Source organism: Paramisgurnus dabryanus, chromosome 3, assembly GCF_030506205.2.
Source record: "Paramisgurnus dabryanus chromosome 3, PD_genome_1.1, whole genome shotgun sequence".
Taxonomy (NCBI): Eukaryota; Metazoa; Chordata; class Actinopteri; order Cypriniformes; family Cobitidae; genus Paramisgurnus; species Paramisgurnus dabryanus.
The window spans coordinates 47,925,163-47,950,354 of NC_133339.1; the positions used below are offsets into that span (position 1 = coordinate 47,925,163).

Consider the following 25,192-nt stretch of genomic DNA (forward strand, 5'->3'; position numbering starts at 1 on the left):
ATTAGACGCCACAATACAACCAATCAGAGAAACTGGTCTATTTAAATATATATATATATATATATATATATATATATATATATATATATATATATATATATATCAACTATATTTTCATCATTTGATTACATTAAAAGTCATGAAACATTCAATGTTTTATTTATTTTTTTAATTATTCTTGATATATATTAAATTAATAAAAAACTGTGAAGGAGCACAACAACCTTTTTGGGGGGGGCACGCCCCCCCTTGTTGACGGATTAATCCGTCAACAAGTCGATATTATACATTTCAGTGTGAATAAAAACATAATTAAATGTATGTGTGTTGCAACCACACTTTATGTAAAAATACACACATATTCTCATGAGATCACGTTGATACTTAGTTTTACAGCACAAAGTGTTTATTAGAAAACTACAAAAGGATGGCCATCTTTTAAGTATTTCTAGTTTTACTCTAGTTTTAAAGGGGAACATCTTTGTTGTGTAATTGATTTTTGGCATTGTTTTAGATATAAAGTTGAATGCACCAATTACACACTGGGGTTCCATGCTGAATTCTTCTGTAAACAGTTTAGTTTCCTCTAACAGGTCTTAAAAGCTCCTCATTGCTATGGTAATGCTGACAAGCCCATGTACGCACTGCTAAGTTTTGAGAGTGAATTGTCTAAATTACTGTGCTGTTTGAATAGAGTTAATCCTGTGATTGCAATGATTGACAGGGATAAGCACAGACACATTTTGGCTCCTTGAAGCTGTAAATTAGAAGCATGCAGTAGAAGCTAAACCTGTTTAGTGGAGCTGTTTTTGACCATCTACAGAGCAAATCTTAGTGGATTGCTAAAGCCCAATTTATACTGCGTCAAGTGTATAGAATAGCCTACGCATAGTCATGTATCCTACGCTGTACCCTGATGCACAGTTTCCCAAAAATATAACAACGTGTCAATTTCATGTTGACTATAATCGTTGTGATTGGTCTGCTAGGACTCTGATCCAGTCAAACAATCAGTGATATAAAGTGACGTTCAGCTAAAAACTAAATTGAGGAGTGATATTTTACAAAATCACTGTTTATTAGACGTGATGATGACTGAGATGCGGGGCGTCAGCTTGAAGTGATGTCTATGATCTTACAATTTCTGACTGACTGACCGCCCCCCTCCATCTTCGGATCTACACGATTCACATAAATTACATATTTTGATTCAAAACGTTGAATTTCGCCGAAAAGCGACTAGTTTGCAGATATGTAAATATTAGCAAATTAAATGTTACTAATAAAAACTATTAAGAAGTGATAGTGAGTAAAGTTTACTAATGACAGATAATAGAATTTAAAATCTGCATGTCACAGCATACAATGATGGAAAAGTATAAATGGAAACTGGTGTGTTTCTTACGGTGTAGAAAGTACGGCGTAGGTCTGAAGCAGAAGTATAAATCAGGTTTAAGTATAAAAATATATAAATATAAAAATATATATTACTGTATATGTGTACTGTATAAAAATGTGTAAACTCATACTTTTGGTTCTGTTGTTTTATAGCAGCACATCTCAGAAGAGCTGTCAATGTCCACAAGACAGATACTAAAACATGCAAAATAATGAAAAGGGATTGTAAAAGCGCCATTACAGTCTTGATAATAAAAACACAATGGTATGTTTTCCTTTTCGTGCCATAGCTTTTGCCACAAAGGATGAGAGGGCCCTTACTCCATTTGCTAAATTTTATTTGTTAACAGGTAAGGGGCTCAAAGCAATATACCAGGAACTCATACTTTAGCCACAGCACCAAATTGTGTCCTAGTATATGTGTTCTTGTAAATCCATGCTATTTAAATACATGCAGTTGACAGTGCTAATCATAGTGAAGTGCAGTAATAGCAGTAATAGGGCAGAGCAGTGAAATATCATCGACTGAGCCATCAGGCACAATCAATCTAATAGAGAGTCTGACTACTGTGGTTTCAGTCAGGTGTGTCTGGCAGAAAGCAAGCAGTCTGGAAAATAGCCCAAGCATAAAACATTTCTCTTTTAGACGATCAACAGGACATTTAGGGAGAACCATGTGGCCATTAAACCCCAATATCTGGGAAATATATGTCAGATCAAGAGAAAACTTTGTATTGTGTGCCAATGCAGAATAATCATTTAAATACAGAAAGTTACAAAACTGAATTAGCTAATGGATGAGCCAGAAGGGTTTAGGATTTAGGCAAAGAAACTGCTTCCATTATGTGTGAATTTGCTAAATAAATTAAAATTGATTTGACAGATTATTTTACTGCTTCTAAAAATGAACATGGAAGTAAATCCTAAACCACACATTGGGCCTTATTTATCAATCTAACGTAGGAACGCGCACACAAGCATATATCATGACAGGGTTCGCGTGTGATTTTTAAAACATTGATGTGCCATCAAAACCATCGTACAAAGGATTGCACATTGATTAATGTGGCAGAGGAAACAAATTGACATTTGAATGTAGCCTTGCTATAAATTCACAGTTTTGAAGTCCATGAAATTGTAGATTGAAACTTTGACCTTGCAAGATCAAACAAACTATGGGCCCTATTTTAACGATCTAAGCGCATTGTCTAAAGCGCACAGCGCAACGTCTAAATGGGCGTGTCCACTTTTGCTAATTTAACGACGGGAAAAATGGTTTGTGCGCCGAGCGCAGGGTCGAAAAGGGTTGTACATATTTCCTAATGAGTAATGGGTGTGTTTTGGGCGTAACGTGCAATAAACCAATGAGAGTCTCAGCTCTCTTCCCCTTTAAAAGCTAGTTGCGCTGGCGCTGTTTAATTCCTATTTAGATGACGGACTTTTGTAAACTGAAAAACTAAGCGGAGGAAGAAGATCCGCAGTTTAAGATTAATGTTAAATAATTTTGTTGTTTTTCACTTGTATTGAAATTGTTATTTTTTTTATTAAAAACTTTAAAACCCTTTTTCTTTTAGTCATGGAAGTAAAAAAGCAGGCTTTTAATTGTTTTAAATGTATGGTTATCCAATATCATCAAAAAATAATTTACAAGTATGTAAGAAAAGGTTTGTACTTTAAAAATACTTTATTTGTAACAAACAGGAGATGAAGAATTTACAAACGTGCGGAAAGCCGTTTCAGCATTTGGACAGCGTCCTGAGTTTTTTTAAGCATTACTTAAAAATGTTTCTCATCTCACCATATCCACAGGTACAGAGTCATCATATACAATAAATCCGTGATGTAGCATTTAAAAAAAAAAACATTTAAAAACAGATGCATTTGTTTAAAGCAAAGCATTTATTTACTTACCAGGCTGCAGGTGAAGCAGCTCTTTGCGCCTTCTAACATCTCATAATCGGTCCTCATTTATGTCCAAGAGACTCAATAATAATCTTTTACATTCAATCCTTTAATCTGTCATATTTAAAAGCGTTCATGTTTGTGGTAAGCAAACCCGCGTATTCGTCCCGTTTATAGGCGCATATTACTAATGCGCTCTTTAAATAACAAAAAACACTATTGCGCCATTGACTTTAGACCAGGATTTTGTTGGTCAATGGCGCAGTCTATTTTAGTTGTCTCAAAATAGCAACGCGCAAACAATGCGCCTGAACACACCTCGTTTTCAGACCAGCAAAAGGGGGCGCAAATGCATTTGCTATTTAAACAATATGGCCCTAAACGTGAAAATGATAATTGCGCAGGGTGGAAACTAGCAAAAGACACTTGCGTCGCACATTGCGCTGCATTGCGCCGGGTGTAAGATAGAGCCCTATGTGTTATTTGGCAGCTTAAAAAGCAGACTTAAAAGGCATTTAGAGCAAGATTACTGACCACTGAATATAAATTAAACTGGAAGCACAGATTAACCTTATAATTGAGACTGTCCTCCAAAAAAATAACGACCTCATAAGCCGTTTGTCCAAGCACCTTATTACGACGAAAAGTGATGTATTAAGGCATTAGTGTCCTCTACACTCTTAGAATGAATGTGTTAAAAACAACACAGTAGTGTTGATTCTGGGACAACACACTAAATGCGTTGTCCCAGAATTCACCTATCTCTGTGTTATAATTGAAACAACACATTTTGTGTAACTTTTAACACAACTTGTGTTATATTTCAACACAAAATCATCACAAAATTACACATAGTGTGTTAAATATATACATAATGTGTTAAAAGCTTAACGCACAAAGATTAAGACATCCTTTATAAGAGTGTAGCGGCAGTAGCTAATAATAACCTTACGTTTTAAGTTTTTTGGTTTATACATCAGATTAGACATTTAATTTTATGAATTTGTAAATGTAGAAACGGTTTCATAAACATTTATGGTTTTAAAGATATTTTGGAGCATCTAACCCCACCCCACCCTCACCCTTACCCTAAACCCAACTACTTCTCAACCATATAAAACACAACACGCAAGTAAAAGTACAGGCAGGTATTTATTGCATAAAACAGTATAAAAGTATTACAAACCATTCGCGTTGCAAACCTTGCGAACTGAAGCAATACGATTACTTTATATGAAGAACTCTGTGAGCAAAACGAACAGTCAGATCTCATTCAAACATAAACCAGCATGATGTAGTCGGTCACAAGAGCCAATAGCGCTTCACATTCTTAGCTGACGTAATGATGCAATTGGTCACGAGACACACGAAAACCAATGCCTTTTTTACAATCATAGATGACTATAGCATTGCGGCAGTTTTTGAATCAGTGTATGTCCGGATCTGATATTAACAACGGATTGTCATCACTTTTGCATCTTTTCTTCAAATAAATCGATTGTTTGACATCGGTACACTTGGTATATTTAAAGTATTTTAAAAAGTTGTGACTGTTTTGTATGCTGTGTTTATATCATATAATAAATAAATGGGTAAGTTATTTGCCCAAATTCTTGAATAGTGTAATGTGTAATAAAATAAAATAATATCCCAAAATATTATTTTATACCCTAATATATTTAGTTTCGCCTGTTGCCGGTAGGGGTGCTAATTTAGTAAATGCATCTATAGGTCGTATTTGGTGAAATGGATAACCACTGTCACCTTGCTGTCATCTCCCAGAGTAATAATGGGAGATGTTACATCATCTGTCATTGTAGCTGCCAGGCAAGAAATTTCCCCACACTAAATTGTCATCCTTACTACCAGGCCATTTGTTCCCAGTATTCATTATTACCCTCATGGTTACACACAATTTGGGTGTTGATGGCAGGGAAACAGCTGTCCAGCCTCAGGGTATTTTCTTTTGCTCCAGTGATTGGAGGAATTTTGGCCCGATGTATGAAAGCCCTTTATGACCATCATTATCTCTTCATGTGCCCTAACATTTGATGTTCCCATAGCAGGGCAAAAGAGGGGTACTGCCACTGTGCACACCTTGCAAGTAAATATATTTAACCTTTTTACACTTATATAAAGTGCTAAAATGTGGCCAGATGAGTTTAATTCCCTGGGCACTTGGATGTTACAGGTGACTACAAAAGGGATGATCTAACAAATTGAATTAAATAATGTAACATGCATTTGAACCTTTATGGATTTGAGGGTGGATGTGGTTATAAACGACAAGAACATAGTTTGATTAATAATTTTGGGCAATCTGATCTCACTAATTTCCATGGCATAGTCACGGAATTTTTTTGCTCATTTTTCCGTGGCATTCTCACGGATTTGTTACTCAACTGTTTTTTCCTATTTTCTTACCATTGTCGCTTCGGTTTAGGGTTAGATTTAAATAAAATGACATCCAAACCCAACTCTAACCCCTATGCCAGGCGACAATTGTTTAACGTTTCGAAATTATAAAAGACTACATCAGAAAAAATAGTATAAACCAATACTTAAAGTGACATACTAACGCAAACACCAAATCTAACCCTAAACCGAAGCGACAATGGTTTGAAAATAGGAAAAAGCAGTTGAGTAACCAATCCGTGAGAATGCCACGGAAAAGATAGTCCATGGCAGAGTCACGGGAAAATGCGGAGATCTGTGAGAATGCCACAGAAAAATTAGCAAAGAAATTCTGTGAGTATCCAACGTAACTTTGTGAGATCATGTTGATTTTGGTACATATATGTACCTTTGAGGTACCAGTATGTACCTCTTAGGTACCGATGTGTACTAATATGTACCTTTTAGGTACAAAAGTTACCGCCCAAGTTACAACCTTTGTAACTTTTTTCAGAGAGTGTGGTAACACTGACGGTTATCAAACTAAACTCGAGAAGGGCAATTGAAATATCCAGATTGACATTTTTTACCTGTAATACAATTTGTGCTGTTGAAGTTTCTTGCATTTTATCACTCTCAAAAGCTAAACAAACAGAGCTAAGCCACAGTATGAAAAGACAGACAGCAGTGACAGGAAAGAGACAGGTTTAGGACAAACGGGCATTTGAATGGTGTTCATCATAACACATCAGAGAAATCCCTCCAGCATGAGCCTGGAAGAATCCAGCTATTCTAATCCTGAGTTTTTTTGGTTGGGGGCGTACTGATTCTTAAAGCCTTTTTATTTTTGGCCTAAAAAAGCTTCTTGGCTGTTTTCAGCCTCAATCAATAACGAACGCCTCCTCACACCTATTTTGTGCTTTCAGTGATGTGATCACAAGTAATGCTTTATGAGGAGAAGGTTTATACTTGTTATACTTGTTAATCAGAGTGTTTCTAAATTGGATAATTGGTCAGATCCCAGATTTGCTTTAATCGTTTAATCTCAGTTATTAGCTGGTAAAATACTTTATAAACAAGGTATAGTTGAAAAGTTGAAAAGTACTAAGTACTATTTGGTAATTACTGTATTCAATTCATTAACTCTTTCACCGCCAGCGTTTTTTAAAAAAGTTGCCAGCCAGCGCCAGCGTTTTTCATGATTTTCACCAAAGTTTAATGCCTTCCAGAAAATGTTCTTCTTTAAATATATAAACATACAATATACCAAATGAAAGAGCAGACCCTCTGCTTTCAAACAAAAAAAACCGTTTCATCCTACCTTTAGTGGTTCTTTTGCAATCAGCTTTTGAATATGGGTAGGTTTTTGCAAAAACACCATATTTTGAGCAAAAAGCAGAAATAACTCAATTTTTATGACGGACTTTTCATAGACATCCATTCAGAGCGATCTTTAAAACAGACACGGACATGCAGCAGCTTGGCATAGGGAAATACTTCCGGTTTTAAAAAGTTGCGGAAGGGCGCCACCTGGTGGATAATAGCGGTATTGCGGAAAGACGGAATATCTCGTCATTGGCGGGGAAGCGTTTTCTCTTAATTGACGAGAAATCTCGTCAATGGCGGGGAAAGAGTTAAATGTAATCACATCTCCCTGCTTACAGGAAAACATAAATAAATTCAAAGGGTTGCTGCCATGTGATTAGCTGATTAGATACTGTACTGTATGTGATAAACATCTGAACAGATATACATAATAAAGTGTCTCATTAATGTGCATCTATAAAGAATAGAATTAATAATATAAAGGGGGCATATAATGAAAATCTGACTTTTTCCATGTTTAAGTGCTATAATTGGGTCCCCTGCTGCCATATGCCCCAGAAGTCTCTAAAATTGTTTCAGTGCTGATGGATGGTTAAGCAGGGGCTCTTTTGTAGATGTCCCAGGACGCTCGACACATCCGCTGGCGAAAGAGGAATAGGAGATCGTAGGGTTTTGACCCCATCTGAAACTCCTACATGCATCTGGAGACCTGGAGGAGGGAGAGGAATTCGCTCTTTTTGTGGTTTTGTGGGTGCTGACTAAAAAGTCGGCGGAACAGAAACAAAACGAAACAAAAGATTCCCCGACCGGTCCTCCTCTGGCGGGGGGAGTGGTGCTTTCACCATCTCCCGAAGAGCGATCCTCTCCACCTCCAGGTCGCCCGTCTCAGGGCCGCTTGGACTTTCTCTTTCCACCAGGCTTAGCGGGCGGGGCGGGGCGGGCTGCTGGCGAGGAGCAGGCTGAAGTGCCGACGTCGACGGGGCAGGCGTTGGTTTCTTCCGATGCAGCATGATCTTAGCGAGAGCCTCAGTCTGCTTCTGGGTTGCCAAGAACTGCTGTGCAAAATTCTCGACTGCCTCACCGAACAGGCCGGCCTGGGAAACCGGAGCATTCAGGAGCCGGGTTTTATCGGCATCCCTCATGTCCGCCAGACACAGCCAGAGGTGGCGCTCCTGGACCACCAAAGTGTTCTTTAAGCACCGCCTGGTCGTGACCTCCCTTGTGCAGGTCCTTCAGAGCCTGATGAACCTGGAGCAAAGCCATGGCATGCACGGCAGAAGCTGCCTCCCCACAAGCCCTGTAAGCACACTCCATCAAAGACGAGGAATGCCTACAAGCCTGTGAAGGAAGGGTGGGCCGGTCCTTCCAGTGAGGCACACCGGTGGGACACCGAGTGCTCCACAGTCGGGATACTGACATACCCCTTTGCAGCCCCACCATCAAGGGAGGTGAGGGGTGAGGTGCTGAAACGGCCGGTTCTGGGAGGAGAATGGGGTTCCCCACGACCAATTCAGTTCCTCAGAGATATATCCTGAGAGTAAAGAGCTTCTCGTGAGCAGATAGCTGCCAGCTTTCGAAGCGTAAAAAGCTGATTTGATTTCTGCACCTGCCTCTCGTTAAATACCCGAGTGACGGGGCGGTGCCGCCAGATGCAAATATCTGCATGCCAAATTCATTGGCGTGTTTGAAGTTTCTCGAAGTAGATTGGTCCCGTGAGGTGCGTTCCCAATTTGTCGGTCACAACGTGACATCGTAGTGACCGACTGAAAGGGAACTAGGTTTTACTACACTAACCATGGTTGAACTATGGTTTGTCAAAACCATGGTTATTTTCTGTAAGGGATTCACCCTTTTGTAGATGAACAATGTCATTTTGAAAGTTTTTATGAAACCTTGTCCTGATGTCACTGTGCCTTTTGTTATGTGTCTGTTTGTACAGGTGGAGCCCTTAATACCCTTTGAGTACACTTGTGAAGGAATGCTGGAGAGAGTGAATGCTTACATTCAGCATCAGGTGAGTATAACCCGTGCATGCATTATTCCACTAAAAGTCAGAATATAAACACAGATGTATACATTAAAAGAAATGCTGATGTGTGTGGGGTGTATATGCAATTTGTTTAGGACTACATCCCACATCACATGTTTATACTGTGCACTAAATAATGTGCATGAGGGGAAGCACACACTTTTGTGTATGTAGTAAAATATCATTTCCCAATACAAATCTTAAAATTGCATTTGATATGATGCAACCAATTATCAAGTATTGCTTGGTTTGCACATCCTTACATATAACAAAAAGCTTTCTTTTAAGTAAAACATAAAAAACACTTTGTACCAGTTTTCCCCTTAACCTTTTCTTAAACAACAGTTATTTGATAATAAAATGAATGTTTAGTTGATGTAATTTAGCTGATGTGACTGCTAGTTTCACTGGGAGGTGCATTATTCCAGAGCCAAACAAACAGATTTATATTCAGTGACATTTGAATTATTTCAGCAGTATTAATTGTATTGCCAACTTAGATTTGTTTGTTTATTAAATACTCAGTTTCTCCTTCGGTCAAAGAGCTCTGTTGTAACAGCAATTACAGATCTCTTGTTCAGTGAAATTCCAACTAGCAATAGTGCAGAAAACATTTTGTCATCCTTACAAAAGGTTTTGAGTCACTGTTTACACGTTTAAGAATGTCTTACAAGGCTGTTTGCCTCTACATCAAGGGAACGGCTTGCAAAGATCTTTAAGATTTATAAACAATTAAACATTGTGCATCAAAACGGTGACAATAAAACAGTAAAGTAATGAAACTGCAATACAATTCATGTTGACAAAATAAATAGGTACAAAATAATAAAAATAATTGCATTATGTATTCATTATGCAAAGCCTGCTCAGAGTTTGTATACCATTAATTTAACATTTGTCAACATTGATTGGTTGCTTTAACCACTTTGCAGTCTTGTTAATCTAGGCCAGGTGCAATATTGTCGGTCTGACATGTATTTTGTATGGCAATTTCTCATTTCCCATTGTCTGTGACTCAAAATATTAATCTTGACCTCCGTTTATATGAACTGTAAAGTGCACGTTGCATGTTTTTTATGTTTATTTATGTTTATTGAAATTTTTTCATTCTTTCTTTTCTATTTATTTATTTATTCATTCATTTACTTTCTTTATATTTATATTCTCAAAATCCCCATAATAACAGATCGCATGTCATTCTTCCCCATTCAACACAACAGAACCATGAAACCTTTACCCTAATGCTGCCTTTACACCAACCGCGGTAGAGGCGTGAAGCGCGAGTGATTTCAATGTTAAGTCAATGTGAAGACTGGAGGTCCCGCGGCACGGATGCGGCGTTTGACGTGGCGCCGAAGACGCGTTGCCATCTCATTCGTGCGTCTAGTTCACGTGAAAGGTGTGAATTGAGTGTTGTGCGTGGTATGCGTGAATTGTGCTTTTTGTGCATTTTGTGGTTCACGCGAATTTGCGGCCCGAGTTGAAAAATTTGAACTTCGCGCAGCGTTAACCAACCAGGAGCCTGCTTGCTGCTGTGGTGGCAGCCCCGCCCGGAGTCACTCATTCATCGTGAAGGCTTGATGTTGTCTGTGAGCAGTCACCCGGAGCTATACGACACAAGTTCTTATTTCTATAGAGACAGGAATAAAAAGGACCTTGCTTGGAAGAGTGTCAGTGAGGACATTGGGCAACCTGGTAAGTTGTAATACACATTTCACTTTTGAGTCACGTGACGTTTATCGATCCGCGCCATTTATTTTCCCCCTATAGTAAGGTGACTAAATACAAACTGGGAACTCTCTCGATAAATGCACAATCAACATCAGCCATCTTGCAAACAGACAACTGCATAGCAAGTGCCCCTCCCACAAGAAGCGGATTTTGCCTATGACGTGCTTTAAATGCTTGCTTTTTCCACGCGTCTACTTCGCTCTACACGCGTGAATGCATTCAAACTGTTAAAACGGCAAACTAGGCGTGATAGACGTGATTTTGATGCCTGAAATGTGGTTGGTGTGAACACAGCATAAACCTACCTATACCCCTAATCTGACCCTCGCAGAAACCTGTTATATGATTCTATCATTTTGCAATAATCATTGTTTTTCTAAGAAGTTACTGGTATTATGTCTGTTGATATTTTTGTCCCAACATCGTAATACGCATACACATGCAGGCATGCACGCACACACACACATCATTTATTTTTTCATGGTTTATTTGGCCACTAGCCATCCACTTTAAATCTGACTATACAAATATAATGCATAAGGTATGGGAGCTCCTTAGGGGTGTAGTTCTTTCTGTTAATCCACTAACTTTGATCCTGCACCTGCATGTGCTTTCTAAGTAATTTTTATGTTTCTAGTCATTTCTAGGACTGTTCTCTTATTAAGATTGTTCTAATAATGTTGGCACAATCCTTGTCTGTTCTCCTGCCTGGTTTCCTAATTCCGTTCCCTCCAGACTACATTTCCCATCATCTTCATCCCTCCCTCACATGTACTGTGTTAATAATTAACCTGCCAGCCATCAACCTTATCAACTCTTCCCCATACTGTATATACTCTGCCTGTTCTCCCCATTGTGTCGGTTATCGTCAGTGTTTGGTGTGATTATTGCCTGTCATCCTGTTTGTTGTTTATTATTACATTTATTCTTGTTTATTTGTACTACTACAGTAGTCTCCTTGTCTTCCTCCAGTCACACCGGGGGCCCTATCTTGCACCCAGCGCAATTGACTTTGTCAGTGACGCATGTATCATTCGTATTTTGCGCCGGCGCACAGCGGGGTTTTTCCCTCCACAGATGCACGTCAGCAAACTAGGGAATGAACTTGCGCTCCCTGGGCGGTTCAGCGCAAAAAGGAGGCGTGTTGCGGCGCAAACCATCTCTTATGCTATTTTGCAGTTTCAAAAAACAATTGCGCTACTAACCAAAAAAAACTAGTCTAAAGTCAGTGGCGCGTTGCGCGTGGTTCATTATGCTATTTTAAGGGCGCATGCTTGACCATAATGTATAGCGTGCACAACGCGCATACACTTTGCTTATCTAATCTACACAGATGCAACAGTTATTTTTGCAAATCATAAATTGTTACACTTAAAAATATTAATACACGAGATAAGGGGAATCATAGTGGTGAGCATTGTGGTGATAGTTTTTATTTATTCTCATGCAAATAACGATTAAAATATTTTCATAACTTTGTTGTGTGGCTGTATTACGTTTATTTTATGTAAATAATAGTTAAAATGTTTTCATAAAAAACCTTAATGTATATGAACTTGATTTGTAAGAGTACTTTGGGGTTGGACCTTGCTTGCGTTTCTTGGGTCCGATTTCAAAGCCCCCAAACCCTTTCAGCGGTGAGGGTGGACGCAGCGATGTCCTCTGCTGGCGTCAAGTCCTGAGGCAGATCCACCTCCCGATACACGGCTTGCCCGATTTATGCTGGCAAGCGTGGGATTCCCCCGTACAAGGACGTCGGTCTCCTCGGCTGTGAACCGCTCCTGGCGTGCGCCTGGTAAATCCGTCATAATAATAGCAACCCGCCATGGAACTTGCGCCCTTGCGTTTAAAGGGAATGTTGGCTAGCGTTCTGATTGGTTTATTTGACGTTACGCCCAAACCACACCTATGAATAATGAACCTACTTCAGACCAACCCCTTATTGATTTGCGCCCGGCGCAAGAGTTATTTCTCACGCCGGGAAAATAGCAACAGCGCCCAAGATCCGCCCACAAACTCACTTGCGCGTTGCGCTTCGCACTTGCGTTTCAGATCGTTAAAATAGAGCCCCGGGTGACAAATGTTCACTTCTTAGATATATTTCAGATTCACTGTAAAAACAGTAATAATAAACTGCTCGCTAGAGAAATATAGAAACTTCTAATGAATAATAATTCATAATTTCATCAGTTGAATTTACGTGGGTGACATTACTCACTTTTATTTTAATAACGCATCATACACATGTCTAATGAATGCATGGTTACCTTAAAAATCACAATGTATAATTCTCTCTAATTCCTCACAGGATTTTTGTCAAAAAAGTCGACCATTTCCTGCAGTTAATGAGTCCAGATCATGGCCAGGAAACCCACCCAGCCCTTTCCTCCAGCTGTCAAACTCTACAGCTCTGATCTGGTCTCCCAATATCTCTGCTCCTGCCTGCTGGCCTCCCCTTAGCGCCCTTCGGCTCTTCTTGTCTCCAGAGGACTCGTCCTGTATGAAAACCTGCCAGGACGCTGGTTTCATCTGCGAGCCAGCTTTCTTTCCTTTCATCAACAATATGGAGGCCTTCAGCGGGTGAGACACAGTTTTCTACTGGATTGCGTATATTTGTGAATAAATAAGTTGCCTCTTTGAAGACTTTTATTTTGTTTGAGTAGCTATTATTACATTTTAAATTAAGGTATACAATACTTAATTGATCATTTTTAAGGAACACATTCAATGAATTGTATAACAACGAGGGAATTCAGTGGGGGTTCCAGCTTTGGTTAAAGTGCTGAAGGGGAAGATCTGATTGCAGCTGTGGGTAAAATAGTATGTCCGTTTCTGGTTGCTGTATGCAGCATGTTCATTTTGACTTTTGTATTTAAACTGTGTCATAGACTAGGTGCGTATTTTTAGAGATCTGCTTCTAGGAAATCAAGCATTGATTAAAGTGGCCGCGATCAGCTTCGTTAGCTGTGTGGAAGCGCCATACAAGAATGCAGTGTTAAAAGAATTAGGCAAATAAGAGTGAGGGCAAAATTTTGTTTATCGGTTTCTCATGTAAAGAGAAAAATCCCCATCAACACCTGCAATGACACGGCTAGCTATGGTTACGGTTTACAGAATTGATTACTAGGCTATTCCTATGCCATCTAGGCTATTCCTTTGCCATCTAAAGGTTTATTACCTAAACTAAACCTAAACTACAATATAACACAGGTTAACATAAACACTGTCATCTAAATATAATTAAGCCAATTTAAAGGTGCCATAGAATAACAGGGTTCCCGTGGGTCCTTAAAAAGTCTTACATTTGATTTGTAAAATGTAAGGTCAAAAAAAGTATAAAAAGTCTTATTTTTTACTTATAGAGGTCTTACATTTTTAATGCCACATTGACTTAGATTTATCTACTGTATATACTTTCCAAAATTAAACTATTTAATTAGCAATAAAAAATTGTTATCTACTTTTCGGGATTTGTGTACTTACGGCATTGGTGGAATTTGCAGCTGCGTATTATGACATTTAATGCGCGCAAAAGGAAGTCAAGGATGACAAAATAGATAAATGCAAGTTTAATGCAATTTAACTTGATGATGTGAGGTATAAAGAGTGGTTATCTGGTGCAAGCAACGACTTGCAATATGTGCAGAAAAACTTTTAAACTCGGGACAATGGGAATTAAAGTGGTGGAGTCCCATATGAAATCGGAAAAGCACAGACGCTACGCAGGATTCAAAAAAGCACGGTGCTGATGGATTCATACATATCTGCCCCTACTAATATATAACCTCCAGCTGAATCACAGACTGGTAATGTTGGACTGAATCAAGATGTGCAGCCAAGTGTTTCATCGTGTTTTTCACTGGCTGGCATACAGTAAGTCGTCACCTTTCATACAAGTCAAACGATAACATCCACACACTTTTCAAGGAAATGTTTCCTGGTTCGGAGCACGTACAGACATTCACCTGTGTCAGAGATAAAACTGCATACATAGCCAGGTTTGGTATTGCACCGTTTGATAAAAGACAACTGATAACAAAAGTTAATGAAGACTTGTTTGTCATTCTGTTTGACAAAAACATGACCAAAACTACAAAAAACAAACAACTGCACCCTCACGTCAGACACTGGACAACAGATGAAACTGGAATGTACGTTTGCACTCGCTACTGTGGTTCTGATTTCCTGGGCCATTCCACAGCTGGGGATTTATTGGACAAATTGAAGGTATGGAAAAATGCATTCATAGTACAAAAATATAAAAATAGTTCACACTTATCTCAAGAAAATCACTAAGTTTATTTCATTTTTGGGGGCAATAGTATACTTAGAGCTTAAACCATAAAATACGGTAAATGTGCTATAGCAGTTCAGCACAGTTTATACAAAAATAAAATTGTATCTAGCCCTGCAATAATACCTGATTTTCTGAATGTTATATTTTGTGATCTGTATAAATGCACTGGGGTTCGTATATCAATGTGCAACATAATCTTACATTTTTGTGCTTTTTTTAAAACACGTTTCTTGTTTCTTCTCTGTAGAATGGTACCAAAAGCTTTGCCTCAGCAAGATGATTTCTGTGTCAATGGATGGACCAAGTGTTAACTGGAAGGTTATGCAGCTCGTCCAGCAAGAATACAGTGAAAAGTTTGGTGAAGCACAGATTCAGATTTTGGGAAGCTGTGGTCTTCACGTCACTCAACTCATGAGTGGCTCAACAACATCAAGAGTGGTTTTGGAGTTTGGCAAGTAGGGAAGCTTTCGTAAGACCCTGCACGTCCTTTTCAACTGTGCCCCTGCAAGGCGTCAAGACTTCACTTTAGTGACACAGCACACAAAATTTCCCCTGCCTTTCTGTGGATATCATTGGCTGAAAAATTTGCAGCAGTGAAAAGGGCAATTGTAATTTGGCTATCAGTTGTTACCTATGTTAACCAGGTGAAAATGCTCCCCAACTCAGGATCTTCTTCATATGACACTGGAGCAGAGGCTCGAATTGATCCTCTAACCATACCAACTGCACTTTTTTATGCCCATCTCCATAAACTTTCAACCATTTCTCATCAAGCATTAAACTGATGTTCCTATTATCCCCTTCTTGAGTGAAGACTATGAAGATCTTGTCAGGGTAAGTGTTCATGTTAAAAAATTAAAAATAAAAAGTGTGTATTCATAGGCATGTTATGTATGTTTTCTGTGTACAGTATGTTGTGTGCTTAAAATTACACATTGTATATTTATATAATGCTTACATTTTGTTTTAAGAATCTATCTACATATTGTACTCTGTAAACCCTAGGTCATTAATTCTCTTTTGTAAGTAGAGTATTACTCACTCAATGAAATCTTTTTCACAGAGCATTAAACAATGTTTTATCCAGTGGGACATCCTTTTGGTTTCCATGTCAAAGCTTGTTAAGCTTGATGTGATGGATAAGAGCCTGTGGGTCAGCCCAAAAATGGTGGATATTGGAATGGGAGCCACAGCAGTCCTGAGGGAGTGCCAGTCACTTTTCTTATAAGTTATAAAAGCTTTATTATTAATTTATTCAGTAGAATTCAGAAGTCAGCTGCAGTTCAGGCAAGACTGTGGGGTTGCTCTTGCAAACATCTACAAGAAGATTTTGGATAAATGTCCATTGAAGTACCAGCTGGTCTTAAACATGACGTATCTGGACCCAAGTAGAATGCACTCAGAGCCATGTGTGCTTGCAGAAAATGAAGGGCCTCATTCAGAAGTTTGTACAAGATAAACAGTTGTCAAGTGTAACAGCTGGTAAATATGCAAAGCAGGATTTTTAAGCCAACAACTGCTAAACTGCCACTTTTGTTTATAACACACCTTGCATCTGGTCTTACTTTTAGAGTCCTGTTCTCACACCTTATGTGCTGTTATTGACAAGAAGGGTGACACATATACTGTATAAAAACATTTAGAAAACATCTAAAACTCAAGAAAAATTAAAATACAGGCAGATGATAGAGTTTCTTGTCATATAGATATATGCATCTGCAAATATTGAATTTCCTTTTTTTAAATGCAGGTGATGTGATTGCACAGCAGTTTGAGACATTCATCATAATGAGGCCAAAGCAGCATACATCAAGGACTTCAGTCCCACAGAACTTAACTCCAGAGTCGACATGTTTTTGCATCAGCACATGAACACATCATTCTCTGAGCTGTGGGGTTTTGTGAAAAAGCTCCTGATGCTGTCCCATGGTCAAGCAACAGCAGAGCGCGGGTTCTCGGTCAACAAAGAGGTGGAAACATGTAACATGGATGAAGAAACAGTTGTTGCCCAAAGGCGATGTGAGAGTGTATGGTTCAGTGACCCAAGTACCTCTGATAAAAGAGTTAGTAAACTACTTAACTAAACAACTGCACAGACCAGGTACAGAGGTCATCTAGATGAGGAAAAAGGCAAAGGATGAGCAGATCACCAAAAGAAAAAGTGCTGGAGATGAACTTGAAGCTCTGCGAAAGAAAAGAAGAACCATCCAAAGTGTATGCGAGACCCTAGAAAAAGATGCAGACAGCTTTGCAAAAAAAAGCTGAGAGTACAGAAGGGACAAAGATTACGGAACTGATCACAAAGTCTAACACACTAAGAAGACGTTTCAAGGAAAAGAGAGAGGAGCTAGATGAACTGGATAAGGACATTGAGAGAAAGGCTTCTGAGTTACGAAAAATATAATGCTAATGTGTATCAGTTTTGATGTTACATTTTTGAATAAATATCTACCTATGTTCAAATTGTTAATGGCTGTGTGTTCTAGTGTGTAAAAAAATATAAAAAAAAATCTTGGTTTGGGTCTTTAAAAAAGTCTTAAATCTGATTTTAAAAAGTTTGCAGCAACCCTGGAATAAAAAAACTGTGTTTACCTAGCCATAAATTAAAAATAAGAGCTCTGTACATGGTAATGACATATCGTGAGCCTGAAACACATTTGTTTTCTCATTTTTATGTAAACCTTATGCACGCAAAAGACTGCTGTAAAACAGGCCAATCTTAACATAACACCGACTCTGATGTCACATTAAGATGTATGCCCCAACATTAAATTACACATTAGTGCTTCATGCTAGTTAATGCTGTATGCTAACGTTTAGGCTGAAGTTCTACTATTGACTTTACAGTGATGTTTCACAGGTCCTTACTGAAAAAAAACACAAACTTACCTCTCAGAAATGTCCATTTACAATCTCCAAACAATTGATTATTCTTCAAAATCTGTATTTCCGTCTGATACAGCCTCAAACATTTAAGATCTGTTTACTAATGTTGGTTACTGACATGAGCCGCAGAGCAGAGCAATCAGAGCAGAGCTCAACATTATTATTCATAACCCTTCCAAATAGGCAAAAATATACCATTTGATTCAAAGGACAAATCCTAGGGTTGTATAGAGACAGACACAAATTTGAACACCACGCCCACTGGGGGGAAAACAATCCAAACGTCTCCATTGACTTTGTATTGTGAGAGGCCACCTCCTTGTCATTTCTGGTTTATAACAAAACACAGATTAATGCCTAAAATCTGCTATGTGACAAGATGTACAGCTTACGAGCCAAATAACCCAGAAATACGTTTTTATAAGTTGTCGAGCCATAAAACCCAGCCTTCCCCCTAGTGGGCGCAGTTCTACTAATATGAGTACTATGAAAAGGTGCCTGTTTCCACTTTTGTGTCTTTAAACGCTCGTTTTTTGGGGTCGAAAGCTTATAAAAACTTATTTCTGGGGTTTTTGGCTTGTTAGCTGTACATCCTGTCACATAGCAGATTTTAGGCATTATTCTGTTTTTTGATATAAGCCAGAAATGACAAGGAGTGAGCATCTCGCAATACGAAGTCAATGGAGACGGATGGATTGTTACCCCCTCGGTGGCTGTGATTTTCATATTTACGTAAAGGCAAACAGAGAAAGACAGCAACTAATGTCTTGTTTTATTAAGCAAATAAGTTTCCAGGACATAGCTTATCCTAGTCCCAGACTAAAATGCATGTTTGAGCTGCCTCAATTTAAAAAAACTTCTTGCACTGTGGGGTGGCAATGGTTCAGTGGTTCATGTAGGTTGTCTACAAATCTACAAATCAGAAGGTTGGTGGTTCAATCCCCGGTTCCACCTGACCAAGTGCTGAGGTGTCCATGAGCAAGACACCTAACCCCAGATGCTACCAACAAGCTCGATGGTGCCTCAGCATTGCTGACACCGCCATATGTGTATGATTGAGTGAGTGGGTGAATGTGAGGAATATGTAAAGTGTCTGTTAAAAGCACTCATTGAGACCTAATCCTCCTATATCACTTTTTGATTCTTAAAGGGGAGGTTTAATGATATTTCATGCATTCTGACTTATTAACACAGTTTAAGAGTTGTAGTCCTCATGCTAAACATAAGCAAAGTGTCAAAAAAGCAGTTGAGCTTGTAACAGAGTATTTCTGAGCCAAACTCACGCCTCCTTTTTCCTACAAGTTTCGGAAAGTTTTTTTTCAAATGGGGGTATCGGTTACGACTGATTGACCTCATATTCCTTTTATGGGCCTTTACCCCCAGAAAAGCATGCCTGCCTGCACGTCAAGTGAGAGCGCGAACGCGCATTAGCATTGCTCCGTCGAGTAGAAGTCACCGGTATCATTGCACAGCACGCAACGACTTTGTTTTAGCAAGATAGTTCGACAAAAGAAGTGTGTTTTTGGATGTAAGGAGAAGAAAACCTTATTTAGCTTTCCCTGTCGTAAGACAACAGTGGATGCAGTTTGTTTTTCCCGGACAGCAACGTAATTGCGAATGAGTTTGTTTGTTCCCTGGATGCATTTCGGAGAGGACTGCTTTACAAACAAGGCTCAGTTTGACGTCGGATTTTCCACGTTTTTTACAACTATTGGAGCGGTCAAAACTTTAAAAAGACCCCGTTTAGGAGTCACAACCACAGGCGTAAGTAATTCAAAATCTCACGTGTTTTGTTTGCAATCGCGCATACGTGCATGTAATGTAAACAACACTTTTAAAATGGGCAAATGCAGTTAAAAACTGGATTATATTGCTTTTTTTGTTAAAATAGCGTATAAACAAGCAAGGATTAATTACCTGATAGAGACGTCCTGGTGTAATCGTTGCTGCTATTGTTCCTGTTCGTCCATTACTGACTAAGTATCCGATTCTGGATCATATTTATAATATAAGGCTGGTTATTTAAAAAAAGTTTTTTTTTTAAGTTTGATTTTCCATCTATGTCGGCTGTAAATCCAAAAGTAGTATCCGAAGCTGCGCGTACTCGTAACTCTTCAGCTCCGCCTACTGCACTCCTTCAAGTGTTCGACCTTTTACGCCAAAAATCGGAAAGGCTGTTTTTTCTTTTATAAATTTGACTAAACGAAAGACTCTTTGGACATATGAATGATGAAATACTAGTCTATATATAAACAAGATTAACATTAGATTGGCAAAAACGTCTTGTGTTATGTCAGCTTTAAAGAAAAACACCACCATTTTTCAATATTTTACTATGTTCTTACCTCAACTTAAACTAATTAATACATACCTATCTTTTTTCAATGGGTGCACTTAATCTTTGTACAGCTCGTCAAAAATTTGAACTGTATTGTATGGCGGAAGAGCACTTAGTTTGCAGCACTTCGACCTCGGGTGCAGTAATATTGACGAAAGTTTGAGCGAGAGGGGAAGTAGTCAGGAGTGATGCTCCTGCGTGTCCTGCGTGTTGCTACCCGCGCCGAGGTCAAGGTGCTGCAAACTAAATGCTTTTCCGTTTTACAATACAGTTATCATGTTTTATCCGTGTAGATAGAAAATTGCAACATTTTATTTTGTGCCACCATACTTACTTACTCGTGTAACTACTCATGTAACAGTCTTTAAATAGGGAAAACATGAAAGCGTTTACTGTCTTTTAAATTCATCCCTGTTTGGATCCTAAGGAATGGATGGTTCTAGGCTAAATTGATGCGCTGTACAACGATTAAGTGCACACATTGAGAAAAGATAGGTATGTATTAATTCGTCAAAGTTGAGGGAAGAACATACCAAAATATTGAAAAAAGGGGTTTTTCCTTTGAGGCATAAATTGTGCCAACTCAGCGCATGTCAGGTTTGTGCTGTTAATCTTAATTAAAATACAATAAAATTAAAGAATAGAAATGTAAAGAAAGGAGGTTGTGTGTCTTGTCATGAATTAGGCTAAAGGTTGCATGATACACTTTTGTGTATAAAAATTGGTGCTAAATAGCACTAAAAGCTCGTAATCATAGGGGAACCATTTTTAGTGCTATATACAGTTAGCCTGGTTCAACCAGACTCTCGTACATTCATTTCATTTGTACAGATAGTCTGGCCAGGCCCCATTGGAAAGCGTTACTTCCGTTAAGGAGGGTCCATTGTTGAAGTTTAAAACTATTGGATCTGCCCAGAGTCACTCAGGATCTGCCAAAGCCAATTGCTAACGTGTGGTCGTGACGTATATCATGCACCGAAACCGTCCGGAAACAACAAGTCATAATAAACAGACCAACAAAACTTAGCAAACCTGGTTCTTGCTCCGGCTTTAATTTCTGTATATTCGGCAGTTTTGCAACAACGGACCGAATAGCTTTTCTCACGTCTTTCTCCGCTCCCATTACTGAACTACAACTCAAACTGACGCACGACCTCAACGTCATCGTTCTTAGCCACCCCCATCTGTTCGCTGATTGGTCCTGCAGATTTTTGCAGGAGAAAACAAAACTCTATAGAGCAATCCCAGACGTACTGCTGAAGCAAAATGAAAATTAAGCAGAAGCACGTAGGAGGGCGGAGCCAGGCTAATATACAGTAGCACCTACAAAGCACCTATGAAGAACCAGCTGGGGGTGATATAGCACCACTATAGCACCAGATATGGTTCTATAGCACAATATGGTTCAACACAGGATCGGTCCCTTTTGTGTTCACAATATAAAAGACTTAAAAGAGAACTGGGTTCTCTTTTTAGTCTTTAGCATTTAAGTGATCTCAGACCCTTTCGTGTTCACACCTTAACTTCATAAAAACTCAGAACCCAGAATTCTGTTCAGCGATGGATTTTGGGTATTCAAAATTACCTCTTCATGTTGTCATCACATACTGTGGTACATTTTTATAACAAAAGACAAGAAGAGAAAGTGTGAGACAAATCAGAACTAAAGGAAAGCATCTGGCCTTAAGAGAAAAAGGATAGCAGCTAACAATATTTTTCTAAAACTTTTTTCCAAATAAAGATTACTACTTAATAATTCTGCAAAGTGTTGTTGACCACAAATTGATGTTTTGGGACATAAATGTTGGGTGGCCTGGAAACATTGATGCAAAAGTCTTTGAAAATTCTTCCATCTTCCAGAAATGCCAATCAGGCACATTTTTCCATCATAGACAGAAGAATTTCAAGGTGTTTTTATCCCTATTTGTATTGCAGAAGATGATGCATACCCACTCCAACCATGGCTTTAAAAGCTGTTTCCTAAAACACAAAGAGTTACCCAGGATCAGCGTCTGTATAATTATAGACTGAGCAGAGCAAGGATGTGTGCAGAGAGAGCATTTGGCAGGCTGAAAGCGAGAAGGCAATGACTGTTGGCAATGACTACTGAAGAGAAACTACCACAACCTCAAGTAGATCACTACTTGTGTTGTGGCAGCTTGTTGTACACTTCATAATTATTGTGAGAGCCGAGGTGAAGTGCTGGAGTCCAACCTACTGGAAAATTTGGAAGATGAAGTGGACAGGGAAGTGGGTGAAAAAGAGCTGCCAATCCTTGATCATACCACTGGTCAAAGACATTCGCAAAGCTTTAACAGCTCATTTCAGTCAAATTTAGAATTTAAAGGTAATATGATACAGTAGATACAGCCAATTTGAGTTTCTCTTTTGTCAGAAAAGATTTAATCCGATGTAAAATGTCTCATTGTTCATAACATTTCATTATTAAGTTTAAGTGATTATTGTTGTTGTTTTCAAAATAATTAAAAAGTGACAACAGAATTGCTTTGTATACTAACCGTTGGTTTATTATTTATTGATGTATTAAATGACTTTAGAGCAGAATATTTTCAACAATCTGTTAATTATGCTATATAAATAATAAACTGCATCACTGTGCTACTGTATGTTGGTCCATACCAAATGAAAACCATATCTGAAAATCTTAAAGATAGTATGCTTGTAAGAAGTAACATAACAATATGCTCTCTAACAAAGTCCAGATAAATAAAAAACAATATGTACAACATCACTGTGCTACTCGCCTCTTAAAAAGAATAACTAGTTTAAGTATAAATGGAGCAGCTGCAACAATAACATATTAATGCAAAAACTTAGTTTTGAAAAACTAACATGCACAGCATAATAAACAACAACCCAGTGATCATTCAGTTGAATATGTTTATCTCATGTAAAACATCAGTTGAATCTTCCTGGTTATACTCTGGAGGTGGTCTGAGTACAGTTTTGCTTCTGGGTCTTTTTAAGGGATCTGAGATCACTTGGTTTGTTCACATATACACACTGAACCGCCCAAGAGCGTTTGGAGGGCTCAAACGAAAACTAGGTGTGAAAACACCCATATTGGGCTCTAGCTCTATTGTGTTTGCTATGTGTACCATCAGTTACCAGTCGTGGATTATTTGTGACCAGTCACGGAAAGTAGTGACACAAGTCGGATCTGGGCCATCTCGAGTTATTCACAGAATCTGAAAGTGCAGTTTCTAAGCTTTCCAACGATGTGTAACATCATTCAAAAATAAACATGAGTCTTTTTACCTTTGTGGGGATCACAAGTCGAATCCAGTTTGTTTCAGATTATCCAATGACCATTTTTGTCCACAAATGCGTATAATCCGTGAAATATAGATGTATAGTCTATTGTTTAAATCAGATTTCGCATGAACGTCTGGTAATACAATATAATATACAATCTGAGACTATTTACATCGTAACATGTACGGGTATGTGAGATTACACTCCGTTAAACACATGAACCCGCCTTCAAAGTTTGTATTTAAAATAGGGAGGTAGTATAATAGATAATCCAAACAGCGCCGTCGAAAACGTGACGTCCTTTAGAGATGTTACCAATCACTCGCTCGTTCGTCCATCAGCCAATGACTTCATGGAAAATATTGATAGACAAAACATGTAGCCAATTATATAAAGAATACAATGATCTCTGTGGAACTTCTGTGTGTTTGGACTCATGCTGCGATGACAAAGAGATGACGACAAAGTACCGCCAGAGCGAGTCGAAATTAAACTACTCCGTAAGATTTCTTGAAGAGCTCTCGCGGTACTTTGACGTCATTCGACTGCGGCGCAAGGTTATTATAGTTTTGCTTTATTAAATTAGTTTTTATTTTAGTATCGTTTTCAATTTTGCTTTAAATTTAAGTTTAGTTTTAGTTAGTTTCATGAATGGTTTTGTTAGTTTAAGTTTAGTTTTTATTTTGCAAACACATTTCTATTTAGTTTTTATTTTATTTAGTTTCAGTTATACAGTAGTTTTAGTAATTATAGTTTAGCAGCTAACAGCAGCTATACTGTCTGACATATTTATCAGTTAACTGAGGTTGCTGTCAGCCTCAGCTAACCTCACATGCATAAAGCGCCATCTACAAGTAAAGACTGCTTAAAAGTTTGTAAACATTGCAACGTCTCCGGGTGGGCGGGGATTAGTTGGAGGCAAAAAGAGGCGCGGACGCAATGCTGACAAGCGTAAGCTAGGACGTTTTAGGAGGGATTTATTAAATATGGACTATTTATTTTACCTGATATGAAGTGTGCACTGCAAACACGAGCATTATTTGCAATCGTCTCCGTCCATTCAACCACAATTGTCTTCATTATTTCTGTGAAGGAATGTCTGCCGGGATCTAGTAAAACTTTAGTTTTGAACCAAAAGTGCTGTTACTTGTATTTTGGCAGCCAAAAACACAAGACGACGATATTTTAAAGTCAAAACCTCAAACTTTTAGTGCGCCTGCAATGAGTTATTATATTTTGCCTCCAGCTAGAGCGGTGACATCACAGTGACGTAGGCGATAAAGGGATCTATTATAAAGCCTGTTCAGATTTTCTGCCACGGGATGAGAGCTTATTAATTACGAAAACGAATACTTATTTTTGATAATTATTATTTTATTTCAGTTAGTTTTTCAATAACTGTTGCTCGTTTCGTTTAGTTTTAGTTTTTTATTTATTATGAATTTTAAATTTTATTTCAGTTAACGAAAATGTTTTTAGCTGATAGTTTTAGTCTTAGTTTTAGTTTTCGTTTACGAAAATAACCTTTCTGCGGCGCCACATAAAGTCAGTACGTACGATGCGGCTGACTGTTATTTGTTCCACCCCAGCTTCTTTTCTTTTTCTTTTGTTTTGT

General features: G+C 38.4%; 1 protein-coding gene across 2 annotated transcripts in view; it reads left to right on the plus strand.

The window, feature by feature from the left end:
• Positions 1 to 25,192, plus strand: part of LOC135750358 (alpha-1,6-mannosylglycoprotein 6-beta-N-acetylglucosaminyltransferase B) — a 310,954-nt gene that overhangs the window by 281,531 nt on the left and 4,231 nt on the right. The window contains exons 15-18 of one of the 2 annotated variants that reach the window (XR_012336391.1): positions 8,960 to 9,034; positions 13,089 to 13,360; positions 15,325 to 15,911; positions 16,141 to 17,483. Coding sequence is in view for 1 of the 2 variants with exons in the window: in XM_065269168.2 (XP_065125240.1) it covers positions 8,960 to 9,034; positions 13,089 to 13,360 (347 nt within the window). In the remaining variant the exon portion in view is untranslated. Of the gene's footprint in view, positions 1 to 8,959; positions 9,035 to 13,088; positions 13,361 to 15,324; positions 15,912 to 16,140; positions 17,484 to 25,192 lie in introns of those variants that run through there. The other variant, XM_065269168.2, reaches the window with a different exon arrangement.